The sequence below is a fragment of the Myotis yumanensis genome, unplaced genomic scaffold (assembly GCF_028538775.1).
Source record: "Myotis yumanensis isolate MYYU_CA2020_CCGP unplaced genomic scaffold, mMyoYum1.0.hap1 SCAF_9, whole genome shotgun sequence".
Lineage (NCBI taxonomy): Eukaryota > Metazoa > Chordata > Mammalia > Chiroptera > Vespertilionidae > Myotis > Myotis yumanensis.
Window position 1 is genome coordinate 60,394,333 of NW_027223760.1, and position 13,888 is coordinate 60,408,220.

General features: G+C 43.6%; 1 protein-coding gene across 1 annotated transcript in view; it reads left to right on the forward strand.

Moving 5' to 3' along the window:
* The window catches only part of DNAH11 (dynein axonemal heavy chain 11), a 192,560-nt gene that overhangs the window by 114,297 nt on the left and 64,375 nt on the right, over positions 1 to 13,888 (forward strand). Inside the window, exons 55-56 of the mRNA XM_070424420.1 lie at positions 2,492 to 2,653; positions 10,224 to 10,457. Of these exons, the coding sequence (XP_070280521.1) occupies positions 2,492 to 2,653; positions 10,224 to 10,457 (396 nt within the window). The remainder of the gene's footprint in view (positions 1 to 2,491; positions 2,654 to 10,223; positions 10,458 to 13,888) is intronic.

A 13,888-nucleotide genomic window follows, 5' to 3' on the forward strand; every position in this document is an offset into this window, starting at 1 on the left:
ACAAACAAGTATAAAATTACAACTAAGCATATGGGAGATACCGGGGGGGGGGGGGGGGTATAAGATAATAAAAGACAGGACAATAAAGGTTTTATTGAGGAAAAATGGTGAGGAAGTGTCTCAAAGAATAAGTAGAAATAATCTTCTTTACTGTAGATGACAAAAGAGAATCTTAACAGCAGAAAGGAAAGGCTTAATCCGAGAAGGAAGGACATCCCTTTATATTGAGTTTGCATTTTGAGAAGCATGTTCATGTTCTTCACGTTTTGCTTACATTTGGATGTGGGTTTGCAAGGACAGTATTGAGTCTTGTTTCTCCAACTGCACATGTGTATAGAGTTGCTGTGTAGTGTCCTGTTCAGCAGGTAATCAGGCATCTGGTTTTCTTTTAAAAACAAAACAATAAGCACTGACATGAGGTTATGGGGCTGCAGACTGGTCTGGAGAGGAGTGTGTGGGCAGTGCAGCCCTGAGGATGGGCAGGCAGCTGAGAGAGGGAATACAGTCCATATTTATACATATGAAAACATGGTGGGGATTGTAAGTCCTACTGTCTTTACTCTCCAGGTATGGATTTGCTCTTTGCTACATATTGGGATTCCACATACCACTTCTTTATGAGTTGAAGAGTTTCGTTCTTTAAAGAAAACAAAGGCACTAAAACTCCATGTAAAATACTATCTCTTGAAAAAATTCTGTACTGGTCAGTATTCACAAGTAAAAGGTCATGGGAATAATTTGATTGTGTGTTACCTAAAAAGAAAATAGAAAAATGTATTGAAAGTGTATACATTGAATATGCTGTTGGATCTCATAAAAATAATTGAAATTAAAAAGTTACTGGGTGGGGATGATACAGGAAGATGTAAGGATGATAACTGGGGAGTATTTTTCTATGCTAAACCTCCATTCCTATGAAGATTCAGATCTTATCATTCTTGAAAAACACTGAGACTTTTGAGGATAAAGTTATAGATAGAAGCTTCTGAAGGAAATATGTAGGAGGGTTACTTCTGAGAATAAACTGTATCAGCTGGAAAAAAATACAGAGTGACGGTAGCAATTCAAATTTCCATTACAAGAGGAGATGGACTCAGTCCTATCCATGATCTACGAGTAAATAGATGCTTGCAGTGGGCTCTTATGTAGAATAAATTGAAACGTATTACAAAGCACAGTGAAACGTGGGTTATTGCAAATGAGTCATAACACCTGTGTAGGGGGAAAAAGGGAGTAGAAAATTCTATGGTGTGGATCCCCAAAGCAGGTTTCTGACATCCAAATGTTAGAGCTGCAGGAAATACATAGATGGTGATTTCAGGGTTTGCTTTTTATTTGTGAGAATTTACTTTTAGAGCACAGCTGTCTGAGACATTTTTAACTTTATTTTCTTAACCGACTTTTCTTTCTAATCCACTACTAGGAAGTACCTTAAGCCACTGTGGCCATTTACAATTGCCAGGAACTATTTGGGGGGAGCATATTTCAGTTGCCTTCAATACTTAGAAATAGATGATATCTGTTCAGGTTTGGGGTGCTCTCCTCCCCAAAACTCACAACTCGAGGTGTGCTTCAAAGAACGGAAGTCTCAGACAGATATCTGCTACTCATGGAGCTTGTGTGGAGCACATAGCTTAAAACAGAGCTTAGAGTCTTAAAGGGTTGTGGGCTTGATCCCAGATGGAAGGCATAAAGGAGGCAGCCGGTCAATGGTTCTCTCTCATCATTGATGTTTCTATCTCTCTCTCCTTCTCCCTTCCTCTCTGAAATCAATAAAAATATATTTTTTAAAAGTACATCTGTTAAATGAGATATTAAATGACTGCATATGTGCTGGTGATTTTTATTATGTGAATTTTTTAAAATACTTTAGGGGAAAAATCAATCCCTTTGAAAGAGAGTGTGGAAACATATTCAGGTTTAAATGAACTCTTAAATCTTTAATTGCATAAATAAATTTTTTTATTTAAACCAGAAATTTGTAAAATTATTATCACAAGCATTCAGCAAACTGAATTTTTTACTCCTTTAAAAATGTCAAGAACTCTAGTGAATGTCCTTTACTTTAAATGAAAACAGAATACCGATATGATAAAACAGTTTTTCAGAAAGTGTATCACACAGTTGTATGGGGCCGGATAAAGTAGTGAATGGAAGGAGACAGAAGATGAAAGGATTGGCACTGTTTTGTCATGTGATTTGGTCTTGGTTTTTTTTCAATTGTTATTTGTGTGATAGAAAAGGATACATTTCCCACTCTTAAAGATCATCATAAAAATGTTTGAAAGGAGAGAGGCCCGTTGTAACGAAAGCGCACAGCAGCCTTTCTGTCTGTGATGGGCAGCCCTCGGGCAGGTTTCCCCTCCGCAGTGCGCGGGGGTCGTTGAATGTCACGGTTGGCTGTGCGCCTTTCTTCCCTTTCCAGGATCGCAAGGCACCGCTTTGCTCACTGATCACCTCCTGTCTCTGCCCTGCCTCCGTGTCTCCACAGGTCATTCTGTGTTTCTCTCCAGTCGGTCACACACTGAGAGTTAGAGCTCGGAAGTTCCCAGCCATAGTGAACTGCACGGCTATTGACTGGTTTCATGCATGGCCGCAGGAGGCTCTGGTCTCAGTCAGCAGGAGGTTCATTGAGGAAATCAAGGGGATTGAGGTATGTCGTGTCAGCCTCTGAATATCTCACACACACACTCACACACTCATACACACTCACAGAGTCATACAAACTCACACACTCACTCTCACACTCACTCTGACCAAAAGTCCCAATAAATGTTTTGCAAAATACACCTCCTATCAGTGATGGCGAACCTATGACACGCGAACTCATTTTTTTTGGTTGATTTTTCTTTGTTAAATGGCATTTAAATACATAAAATAAATATCAAAAATATAAGTCTTTGTTTTACTATGGTTGCAAATATCAAAAAATTTCTATGTGTGACACGGCACTAGAGTTAAGTTAGGGTTTTTCAAAATGCTGACATGCCAAGCTCAAAAGGTTCGCCATCACTGTCCTATCAGAAAGTTGTCCTTGTTTGTTTAAGATGATAAGATCCTCTCTGTTAGTTTACATTCTGTGGGATATGATGGTTGACATTTTTACACCAAGTTGAGGTGTATGTGTGTGTGTGTGTGTCTGTACAGACAGACAGACACACTCACAACACATGAGCATGTTCTACTCATGCCCTGACTCGCCAGAAGGCCAGGAGCTTGCGAGAGCACGGTGCCCGACACTGACCTACACCGGGCCGCGAGCTCCGACTTCCTCCCAGGTGAGAATTAACATAGGAAACACGGCGCACTGGTCCTTCTGTTCACCAGACCAGCCTGGTAACGTGAATGCGATAAGCAGAATCTGCAGGCAACAGATTCCTACTGACTCGCTCCCTCTAGTAAACTGGTATTCTGAACCCTCCTTGTAATTATTAGATGATAAAATTAAGCCCTTCCTGATTCCAGGAATGCAGTGAGCCTGGCAACAGCCTAAGACATTTGTGTTCATAATTGTGACCATTATTTGTCATATTTAATGATTTTTCCGGATTTTAAAGTATAAAATATTTCTGGTAGACCTTCATGCGATGTTAGTGTTAGTCTCCATTAAAGGGGCTCCCTTTGACTCTCCAGGAGGACATGGGATCACTTTGAATTCTAGGCTTCTTGTCACCTCGCCTCTCAGAGAAACCTGAAGACAAACCTCCCTGGGAAATGTTCGCAATCACCACCCTTCCAAACTGCCTGATCCGAAAGGCACTAGATACAGATTAAACTGCATTTCTGGGGAGCTTAAATGATACTTTCATAGTCACTGTCCTTTTGCCTTTACGTCTGAACCCTCGAATTAAACGCTCTGGCGCAGGCTTTCTCCTGGCTAAGTTACTGTGACGGAGCTTCGATGTGCCAGTGACCATTGACATCTGCTGGATGAGGCGGGACTTGCATCATTTTAAGTCCAGAGGCTCCTGGCAGGTGCTACACTCTGTCTCGTGGTATCGGGGCGCCTCCTGTAGGACGCCGAGTACCACACAGGGATCTAGAGAGCACGTTCCCATTTCTGTGGGGCTGAGTGATGCCTGGAGACAAATTAGCCAGATGATTTCATTTCAGAGCCGTGCGCTTATTCAACTCTCCCACCTCCCTAATTTGTTACTCAGGAGCCATCATTATAATTCCGAGCTCAACACGTCATGTTCTGAACACGTGTGGTGCCTTTTCCGTAGAGGTCAAAAATAGCTCTTCGATTTTTTTGGAATGAGCACTAATTTGATCACTTTCTTAGTTTTCATTTCCATGATGTAGACTGAAAATTATCAGCATAATTTGGGCCCTTCCTAAGGATTGACCTCATATGCTGAGTGGAAGGTGCTTACACAAGGTGACCCCCTTCAGCCACAGAGGAAGGATTCATTAAAGTCAAGCCGTTTGGTGTGTGTTGACATATAATTTGCAGTCAGTACGCACGCAGCACCCAGGGGTGTGGGCGGACTGCGGCTATGTAAATGTTTGTGTTCTTTTCCGTTACCTGGCATTGAACTAAATGACAGCTGATGGAATGACCACAGTAGTTTCCCATCTCAGCGCCACCGGGGATTTATCTGAAGACCCTGTCAACGCACGCGCCTCCTCACGGGAGATTTGGAAACTCCCTGGGAGTGGGGCTCCAAGTGATCATTGGGGGGAGGGGGTGGTGTCCCTACTGAGAAGTGCATGGGTCCCAGTTAGGAACAATTCAAGAAAAAAGGCGGGAGAAACAGGAGTTAGAAGACAAGCCCTGGTTTTGCTTTTCAAGTCAGAATGGAGAACAGACGTGCTTGAGAGCAGGCCCTGCTGAAGGAGAAAGTACTGAGAGGAGAGGACACGATGAGCCCAGGGGCTGAGGAGTGAGATTGGCGTTGGGAGGGGGCAGAGTAGGGATCTGAGCCAGGCGGGCGAGCCGTCCTGCTCAGGCAGCTCGGCCGACTGGAAGTTACAATTCTCTGACCTTGTGGTGTGATGCAGCCTAAACGTACTCACACAAGCTCGGCATCGCCGGCTTTTTCAGTGAACTGACGTTATCTCACTTGCCGCCACGTCTTCCATCCAGAACGTGTTGCAGGGTTTGATAACGTAAACGGTGTATTGGAATCCCATTTCCCAAACCACTGCTAAAACATTTCCACTCAAAGAGGAAAGTGGTTTTATTGCTGATTTTAAAGACTGGTTTCTTCAGATGTCTCCAAGTTCCTTTATAAACGTTAGGCCAGGCATGAAGAGGAGCAAACGGCATTTGGTTAATACAGGTGCGTGAGCAGTGCTTCTATTGATGATTTTTAGCACAGTTTTCTCTTTGAAATATAAATGAGGATTATCCCATATGGATTCATGAAGTAGAAAAATAACCCTGTGCAATAGAAATTCTGTGAATTTGGGGAAAATAACCTGTTTGTGGGGAATACTGACATAATTTTAAAAGAGCAAGACAAAATCAAATGCAACCAAATTTACCTTGCAACTGCCTCAGTCTCATACGGGCTTCAGCCTATGCTCAAATGCATGGGGAAGGTCCGGGTGGGCCTTAATACCTGTCCCCATTCTCCAGCCCTCTCTCTCCCTGACACATGCACACTGACAGGCTGTCCACCAGACATTTCTTGCTCTGTGTGTATGAATCAAATTTAGAGAGAATTGGGAAAAGTAGTAGACTGCTGCTTTTCAGGGCTTTGTTATATAAACTTCAGGAATCTATCTCAAAAGTAGAGTCCAGTTTTTATAGCTGCCCAGGCACCTGGACATGCTGTTAAGCCAAAAGGTCAGTTAAATCAAGTGGAGGCGTCACTACCTCCAAATTATAGTTTGGCGGCTTTCGTCTAGTGCTGGCCTCACCGGACCAGCTGCGCCATCTCTTGCCTCATCTCTTTGCCATCAAAGAGGTAGCTGGGTTCTGCTTCACCTGCTCACAGCCTCAGTCCTCAGCCGCTGCTCTGTTTTAATGTTCTGTCCAAGAGCCACTGAAGTTACTTTTTTCAATGACGGGAAATTCATCCAGAAGCTTGCTGGCTTTGACTGGGCTTGATCTTGCCTTTGACCCAAACTTGGTCTCTAAAAGACAGAAAATTAAAAGCATGAGCAAACTAACAACACAATGCATCCACCAGACAAGGTAACAGAAAACCCCAAGAAACAGCATTGTGACTTAGAAAACTGTCTGGTGCTACATGTAACACTTGCAGCTGCTCGGTCTGGGGGTAGTAATCTCACGGGGACTGCTGTCGGGGTACTGTCACCATCACCAGCAGCAGAAGCATCACCTCCCTGCCCTTGCATTGCTCCCCACCTCTAATCAGCAACCTTCTAAGAAGGCCACTGTGCCCTGTTGCCCAGGTGAGGGGCTGGAGGCCATAAGCACAGGATCACTCAGCAGGTAAGGGGCCCGTCCGCACTGTGACACGAGAGCCCGTAGTCCTAAATCCTGCTCTTGACTGTTGCAAAGTGTTTGATTGTTCTGAAAGGATTAAAGGAAAGAAGCAGAGTAAGAAAGGAGTAATGACAGTTTAAGGTTTGATTTTATGGGCAGGAGGAGGAAGTATAGGGAAAGCAATAATTTGCCCAACTTGACAGAACTGGGAATCTAATCCAGGTTCTAGGGTTCGAGCCCTGCATCCCTCTGGGAGGGATTAGCGCCATGAAGAGTGTAGGAGAGATGCTCACATGCATTACTGCCCGTGTTATGCATTTTTCAATCTCCTTTATTTAATTAACCAACCTGACAACCACAAGGATCTACTGAAGATATTCTCTCCTTTTACCAGCCGCCAAGAGGGGCTAACAAGTACAAATAATTTTATAACTCAGCCGTTTGGAATGGTTACAGCATTAATATAGATATTAAATATGTGCACTTTTGCATATCAATTCTATTTCAGTAAAGCTGCAAAAAGCTAACAGAAATAATTCTTGAGAAAAACTTTCAAGATGGACTGTAGGTATATGACATATGCTACAAAGTTTCCCTAAGTTAAACTTTAAAAAGGAAATGTTCTTTCATCTGCCCCTTCCCTTTTGAGTATAATACTTTGGAAAGTCTGAATGTAAAAGTACAGATCGATATAATCTTTGCTGGTCTTGGGAAGGCGTAAAACCCTACATAACACGGACGATGTCTCATTTAGTTCTGGCCTCCGGGTGTCGGTCTTTGTTGGAATTTTGCTGTCTGTCATTTTCAGTAGCAGGGACATCCGGGGCCTTTGCTTGAAGAGTCAGGGGCTGAGGTACTTGGCGTGGCAGCAGTTGTGTATGTTTTTCTGTTTACAGTGAGCCAAGTGTGAGAGTGGAAATTAAGCACTTTTTATTAATGTGAGGAAAAAGCAGTTTCAGCTTCGCATTTGATTATGCACAAATGCAGCATTGTTTTCCAAAGCTGCTTCGAGGGGAAATCTTGGATTTATAACCGTTTGATGGGTGGTTTTTGCCTTCACCATGATTGCCTGCTAAATACCTACAGAATGGGGTCACCTGGTTTCATTAAGGGGCAAATGTGGCAGGGGCAGATGTGCCTAGCTCTCAGGTCTAAAAGGGGAAACACAGCTCTAGCTGGTTTGGCTCAGTGGATAGAGCGTCGGCCTGCAGATTGAAGGGTCCTGGTTTGATTCCAGTCAAGGGCACGTACCTCGGTTGCAGGCTCCTCCCTGGCCTGGGCCCTGACCAGGGCGTGTGCAGAAGGCAACCAATCGATGAGTTTCTCTCACATCGATGCTTCTCTCTGTCTTTCCCTCTCTCTCCCACTCTCTCTACAAACCAATGGAAAAAATATCCTCAGGTGAAGATTAAAAATAAAAAAAATAGCCTTAACCGGTTTGGCTCAGTGGATAGAGCGTCAGCCTGCGGACTGAAGGGTCCCAGGTTCAATTCCAGTCAAGGGCATGTACCTTGGTTGCAGGCATATCCCCAGTAGGGGGTGTGCAGGAGGCAGCTGATCGATGTTTCTAACTCTCTATCCCTCTCCCTTCCTCTCTGTAAAAAATCAATAAAATATATTTTTAAAAAATAAAAATAAAAAATAAAAGGGGAAAACACAGCATGGCATCGCCATCCCTGCAGCAGCCCTAGCAGCCATCTCCTCCCTGCCTCCCCCCACCCCCCCCCCCCCGCCCCCAAAAAAGCTGGAGAGAAATGAATGGCAGAATAAATAATTTATGCTAATGAAATTACTGCAATTAGTAGTTCTACAATGACCCTTTAAAAGCCACAGCTGTTAATGTCAGGAAGTGCTGTCACTACTGACCTTATCATAAGAGAAAGTGACAAATGGAGAATGCAGGGAAGACCAGTCATCAAAGAGGTCTGTTCTGGACCGATTAGAGTTTTCTGAAAAACAGTGTGAATTGCAACCAGCTGCTGCCTGGCTCCGCTGGTCTCCCATGCTGTGCCATTTTGTTAAGCCCCATAACAATAGTTATTTTGCCCCATTGAGACAAGTTGTCTCGGGCCACTTCCAGCTCTCCCGGAAACCACTTCTTCCACGGATTTACAAGTGAAACTGTTGTTTAAGAGCTTTCAGGGCAGCCCAGGAGCCGCCTCAGAGGGATCATGGCTGGGCAGAGGCCAGCTTTGCTCTAAGGACATTGCACTTGGCTGGGGAGGTATTTACATTATAGACGGATATATGCTGCACCTTTCAGTTCACATTACAAGACAGGACAGGAATGAGTTTTTACCCATGTTTATATTGTAAGTCAGGCTCTTTTAAAAATAAAATCCTGCCTGGCTGGCGTGGCTCAGTGGTTGAGTGTCTGTCTGTCTACCTGTGAACCAGGAGGTCACAGCTTACTTCCCAGGCAGGGCACATGCCCTGGTGGTGGGCTCGATCCCCAGTGTGGGATGTGCAGGAGGCAGCCAATCAATGATTCTCTCTCATTAATGTTTCTATCCCTCTCTGAAATCAATAAAAATATATTTTAAAATAATAATAAATAAAAGGTTTTTGCTTCTGCTACTGGTGATGGATTTGTATTCAGGATTTAATTTTTGCTTTAAAAACATGTTCGTTACTAGCGAAATGGATTTTTAATCGGCAGAACAATCTAAAACGTACGCATTTTAAACCCACTCGGGAATTTTTCAGGCGGAGGGGAAGCTGAGTGTTTAGACAATGCCCAGGAACACTTGTTTTTCGCCCCGAGGACTGGCCTCTCTCTCCTCGCACTCCTGGCTCTCATATTGATGGTGCAGGTTGGAAACATTTAACTGCATCACCAGCCCCTTGTGCACAATTTTCCCAAAGATGTCTGAGTGTTATTGACAACACTTTGGTAAATTATGTGTGACTTTCCTGAGAGTTGGTGTAGCTCATTTAATTCATATTAATTGATTTTTAGGCTTCCCTTGATTAATTGAACCTGGTTCATCTTGTACAGAATGCAATAAATAATCATTAAAATGAGGGAGATGTGACTCTACAAATTAAAAAGTTAACTACTTCAGAAGTCATAGAGGACAAATGCAAAGAGTGCATGGGCGGGGGGTGGGGGGAAGGTTCTTCAGGAAATCTTCAAAGGAGAATTAATTGGGGGTTTTTTTCCCTCCCTAAATGAGAATAGAAATGATCATGATATTTTTCTCCCAGAAGCACTGACTTTTATACCTTACCATCCCGTTTGTTTTCACATGGATTCTTATACAATTGTATTTCTCAGTTTTCAGATTTTCTTCTTTCTTTTTTTCATTGACTGCAGGGTTGTTGGCTTACTTTGCCTAAAGTTAAGTTTGAAAGCAACACCACAAACACTTCTCAGTACTGTGTCTCAGTTTCTCCATTTTGTCTTTCTCACACTTGATAGATACAAATCAAGCTGTGAATAGCAGCGCTTGTGTTACATTGGTTTTGGGTTTGGGGTGTGGCGCACATAAAAATCCTTTCCTCATTGTCAAGAAGAGGTTAGCAAAGCTGACTGCCTTTTCTTGTCATCGCTCTAATCCTGTGGGTAGCTCTTAAAGACTAGGGAAGTGTTCCTAGATTCTACTGTAATTTGTTCTGGCTTTTGGGGGGAAAATACTGTATAAATTTGGTAATTTTTCTTTTTTTTGAATTGCAGGATTTTTTAAATCTTTATTGTTGAAAGTATTACACATATTCCCCTTTTCCCCCCATTGACCTCTCCCAGCCCACCCCCACCCCCACCCCTACAGTTTTGTTTTGACGTGAGAAAATGTCACATGAATTGCAATGTTTGTGTTTTCAGCCCCTGAACAAAGATGCTATTAGCTTGTTCATGGCACATGTTCACACCAGCGTCAATGAAATGAGTACCAGGTATTACCAAAATGAGAGAAGATACAACTATACCACCCCAAAGAGTTTTCTAGAACAAATATCCCTGTTTAAGAACCTGTTGAAGAAGAAACAAAAAGAGGTATCCCAAAGGAAAGAGCACTTGGTGAATGGCATTCAGAAGCTGAAAACCACAGCCTCTCAGGTATGACCAGGGTGGATTATTACTGACACCTATGCTCCTAACATTATTTAAAAATTTATTTTTGAAGCAACATTTTAAACCATTTATATAAGACTAGAGGCCCGGTGCACGAATTCGTGTACCAGTGGGGTCCCTCAGCCTGGCCTGTGGGATCAGGCCGAAACTGGCTCTCCAACATCCCCTGAGGGGTCCCGGATTGCAAGAGGATGCGGGCCAGGCTGAGGGACCCCATCGGTGCACGATGTGGGCCAAGGAGGGATGCGGGTTGTTGGCAAGCCTGGGGAGAGACCATGGGAGGGCTCCAGGGTGTGTCCAGTCTTTTCACTCAGTCCCAATTGGCTGGTCACCAGCAGCACCAGCAGCAAGCTAACCTACTGGTCGGAGCGTCTACCCCGTGGTGGTCAGTGCAAGTCATAGTGAGCTGTTGAACAGCCTTAGCATGTCATTAGCATATTACTCTTTGGTTGAAAGGCCGACTGGTCGACCGGACACTTAGCATATTAGGCTTTTATTATATAGGATACCTAATGCTACCATGGCCGATGTGGCTCTGTTGGTTGAGCATCGTCCCATGCACTGAGAGGTTGCTGATACGATAATTAATGCTAAAATTTTACAGTTCAAGAACACAAAGAACACACTATTTCTGGTTTCCCAAGCCTAGAAAGGGACCAGCCAATGACTCTATCACTGAGGTTTAGAGAGACACCCTCTCTTGGCCTGACTCAGCGCAGGGTCACAGAGAGATATTGAAGGGAACAGGCACAGCTGATTCCTCTCTCCTGTCCCCCACTGCTTCGGTGTTCTGGGCTTATTGTCAGGGATTTTGTCACCTGCCATGGAACTAGGACCTATTTTGGTCTCAGATTCTCAACCCCCAGTGAGGACATCATTTCCTGGTTGATAATGTGATTAGGGTCCCTAAGACTAATTTTGGTGTCTGGTTCCTTTTTAGCCACCATTTCTCTTAGATAAAAGTATCCAGTGTTGCTTTCATCCTCAGTCATAAGTCCCCTTGAGGTTAGAGGTACTTGAAGGACAGTACCTCTAACCTCTAGGAGTAATCAGAGAATTCACATAGGAATCATGTTAATGATTAGAATTAAGAATTAAGAATTCACATGTTAATCATGTCTATACACCTGTCATCTGATTTCATTGTTAAATACAAAACCAGTTCACGTCTTGGGTGTTGGTGCTATAATTTTACATATGAGGCTGAAAGAGTTTAAGGCCACAGAGTCTGTAAGGTGGAGGTTTGAAGCCAGGTCAGTATTACTCTGAAGCCCGTGGATTGTCCATGGTACCATGCTGCCTCTCTGTGGCTAGTCAGAAGACGTTAGAATGGAAGCATGTGGAGACTGGAGAATGGCCCAGCTTTTCTCAGAGCCACCTGGGCCCGAGAGCTGGAGAAACATGCATCGAGGGGGTTGTCACTGGGGGTGACCTCAAGGCCAGAAATTCCAGTGGTTTCTCTGGAGTATTGGCATCAGGGCATAGGCTCTTGTTTTCAAGAGATTGAGTCAGTTTTTCCCCCCAATAGTGCAGCCAGCCCATCTGTGTCTAGGCTCAAAATAAGCCACGAACTGGTCGGGGAAGCATATGTTGGCACCTTCACTTTGAAGGCCTCTCTGGCCATGTCCTTCATGCACTCCATAGGCCAAAGTATCACTTACCTCTTATCCTGTGTTGCACATGCCAGGAATGGCTCTTTGGGAAGCACGATCTGTCCCGAGCACTGAGGAGATAGAATCCTATTGGGAAAGAGAAACAGAGTGAAGAGGTTTCCAGGTCGGTTTCCAGGACCGAGTGATGTGCAGAGTAGTTTCTGGGAAGCCCCCAGAGAGTATATCCATATTTGGGCATCTTTTCCTTCCCTTTCAAAGAATGTCTTTCTTTACTCTTCCTTTTTATGCACATTTCCTATTACTCTTTCCTATCCCTTTTTATGCACGTTTCCTTTTCTCATTGCCCTCTTTCTCTTACCTTTTCATTCTCTACCTATCTCTCTGATAATACTATCTCACTTAAATCAAGACCCTTTTCCCCAGTGAAGTCTTTCCTAGAGTCCTGTTGAGCTAAGAGAAGATGAGTGGTTTTCTGACGTCATCTCAGTTACGTGTTGATGAATCAAGGGGGTGGGAGAAAGGGAGAAAGAAAGCCACCAGCAGTTCACTGCCAAGTGCTGGGCAGCTTCGGGGGAGGGGGGGTCTCCTTATTCCTCCTCAGCTGGAAACAGCAGGCGGAAAGTCTGAGAGGAAGATCCACAAAGTGTTGATTGAAGGCCTACTGGCGATTTCTTTTCGTTAGGTATTTAAGCATGTAATGTTTTTAATACCAGAAGAGTGGTTGGGATATTTAATAGGTTCTTACAAGTTTGTTTGTTTTTTAATCAGCTTAATTGGAAAAGGAAGCACCGTTTCCATAGTTCCCCTTTTACTGCCACATGCTCCTCTTTAGATGTCCGCCTGGGTCATCATGATAACCTAGTGACCTTCCTTTTCTTCGTAGGTAAGGCCTCCCGTCCAGGGCTTCAGTCACTTGGCATATTTCAGACCTAATAGCTTCCTTAGAAACTGAAATTAAGGCTTGAAATAACAGTTTCTTCCTGGTCTCCTTGGATAATTCTGTTGATTATGACTTAACACACGACCAGTTCACATGGCTAACAAGAACAGAAAAGCAAGTATCAAGCAGTGTTGCCCTGACTTTGTAGAGAGGCTAAGGAGTCAGTCTGGCTTTAACTTTAATAGTACAGGGAGTAGTCGCAGTGGTAATTGTGCTTTTAGACAGAGTGTGCGTAGAGTGTGCTGAGGTGGGGGTTACCAGAGTCCTTGCATCTGGTAGGGAGATGTCATCCCACACGATGGAAGCACTAAAGTGCTTTTAGCAATTGAGTCAAGATAAATGGTTATAATTGTTCTTTTTTGCTTCTATGATTTTAACAAAATAGTAATATTTATACTTCAGGAAAATAAGTGGAACAAAGAGCTAATTATCATGATGTGTGAAGCTGCTTTCACGAGTTACAGTTTTTTCCCTAGCACGTCACTTACGCTTTTATTTACATGGTCCTCAAACTTAGGAACCCAGTGGTACCTTCAGAACCTCATGAAATCCCAACGTAAAAGGTGGGAGAAGTGGGAGAATCATTCTTTAAAGCAGACAAACTTGATGCCTCAGGAAGCCTTGAGTTTCACAGGAGCTGATTGAGGTTATTTAGTGCCCCGCCCCCAAGAATTCACATCTGGGAAAGTCCCTGGCCTTCCATCCCCACAGGCACTTGTGTTTGCCCTTTGTGGTGTAGGTATTAATTCAAATGTCCTATGAGAGGAAGAAAAATCAGCCACTTCTTTCTTTGTGGGAAGAGATAAGACCAGTCTGTGGGCATTTCTATCAAAATAAGCAACTGATAAGTAAACAGATAACAG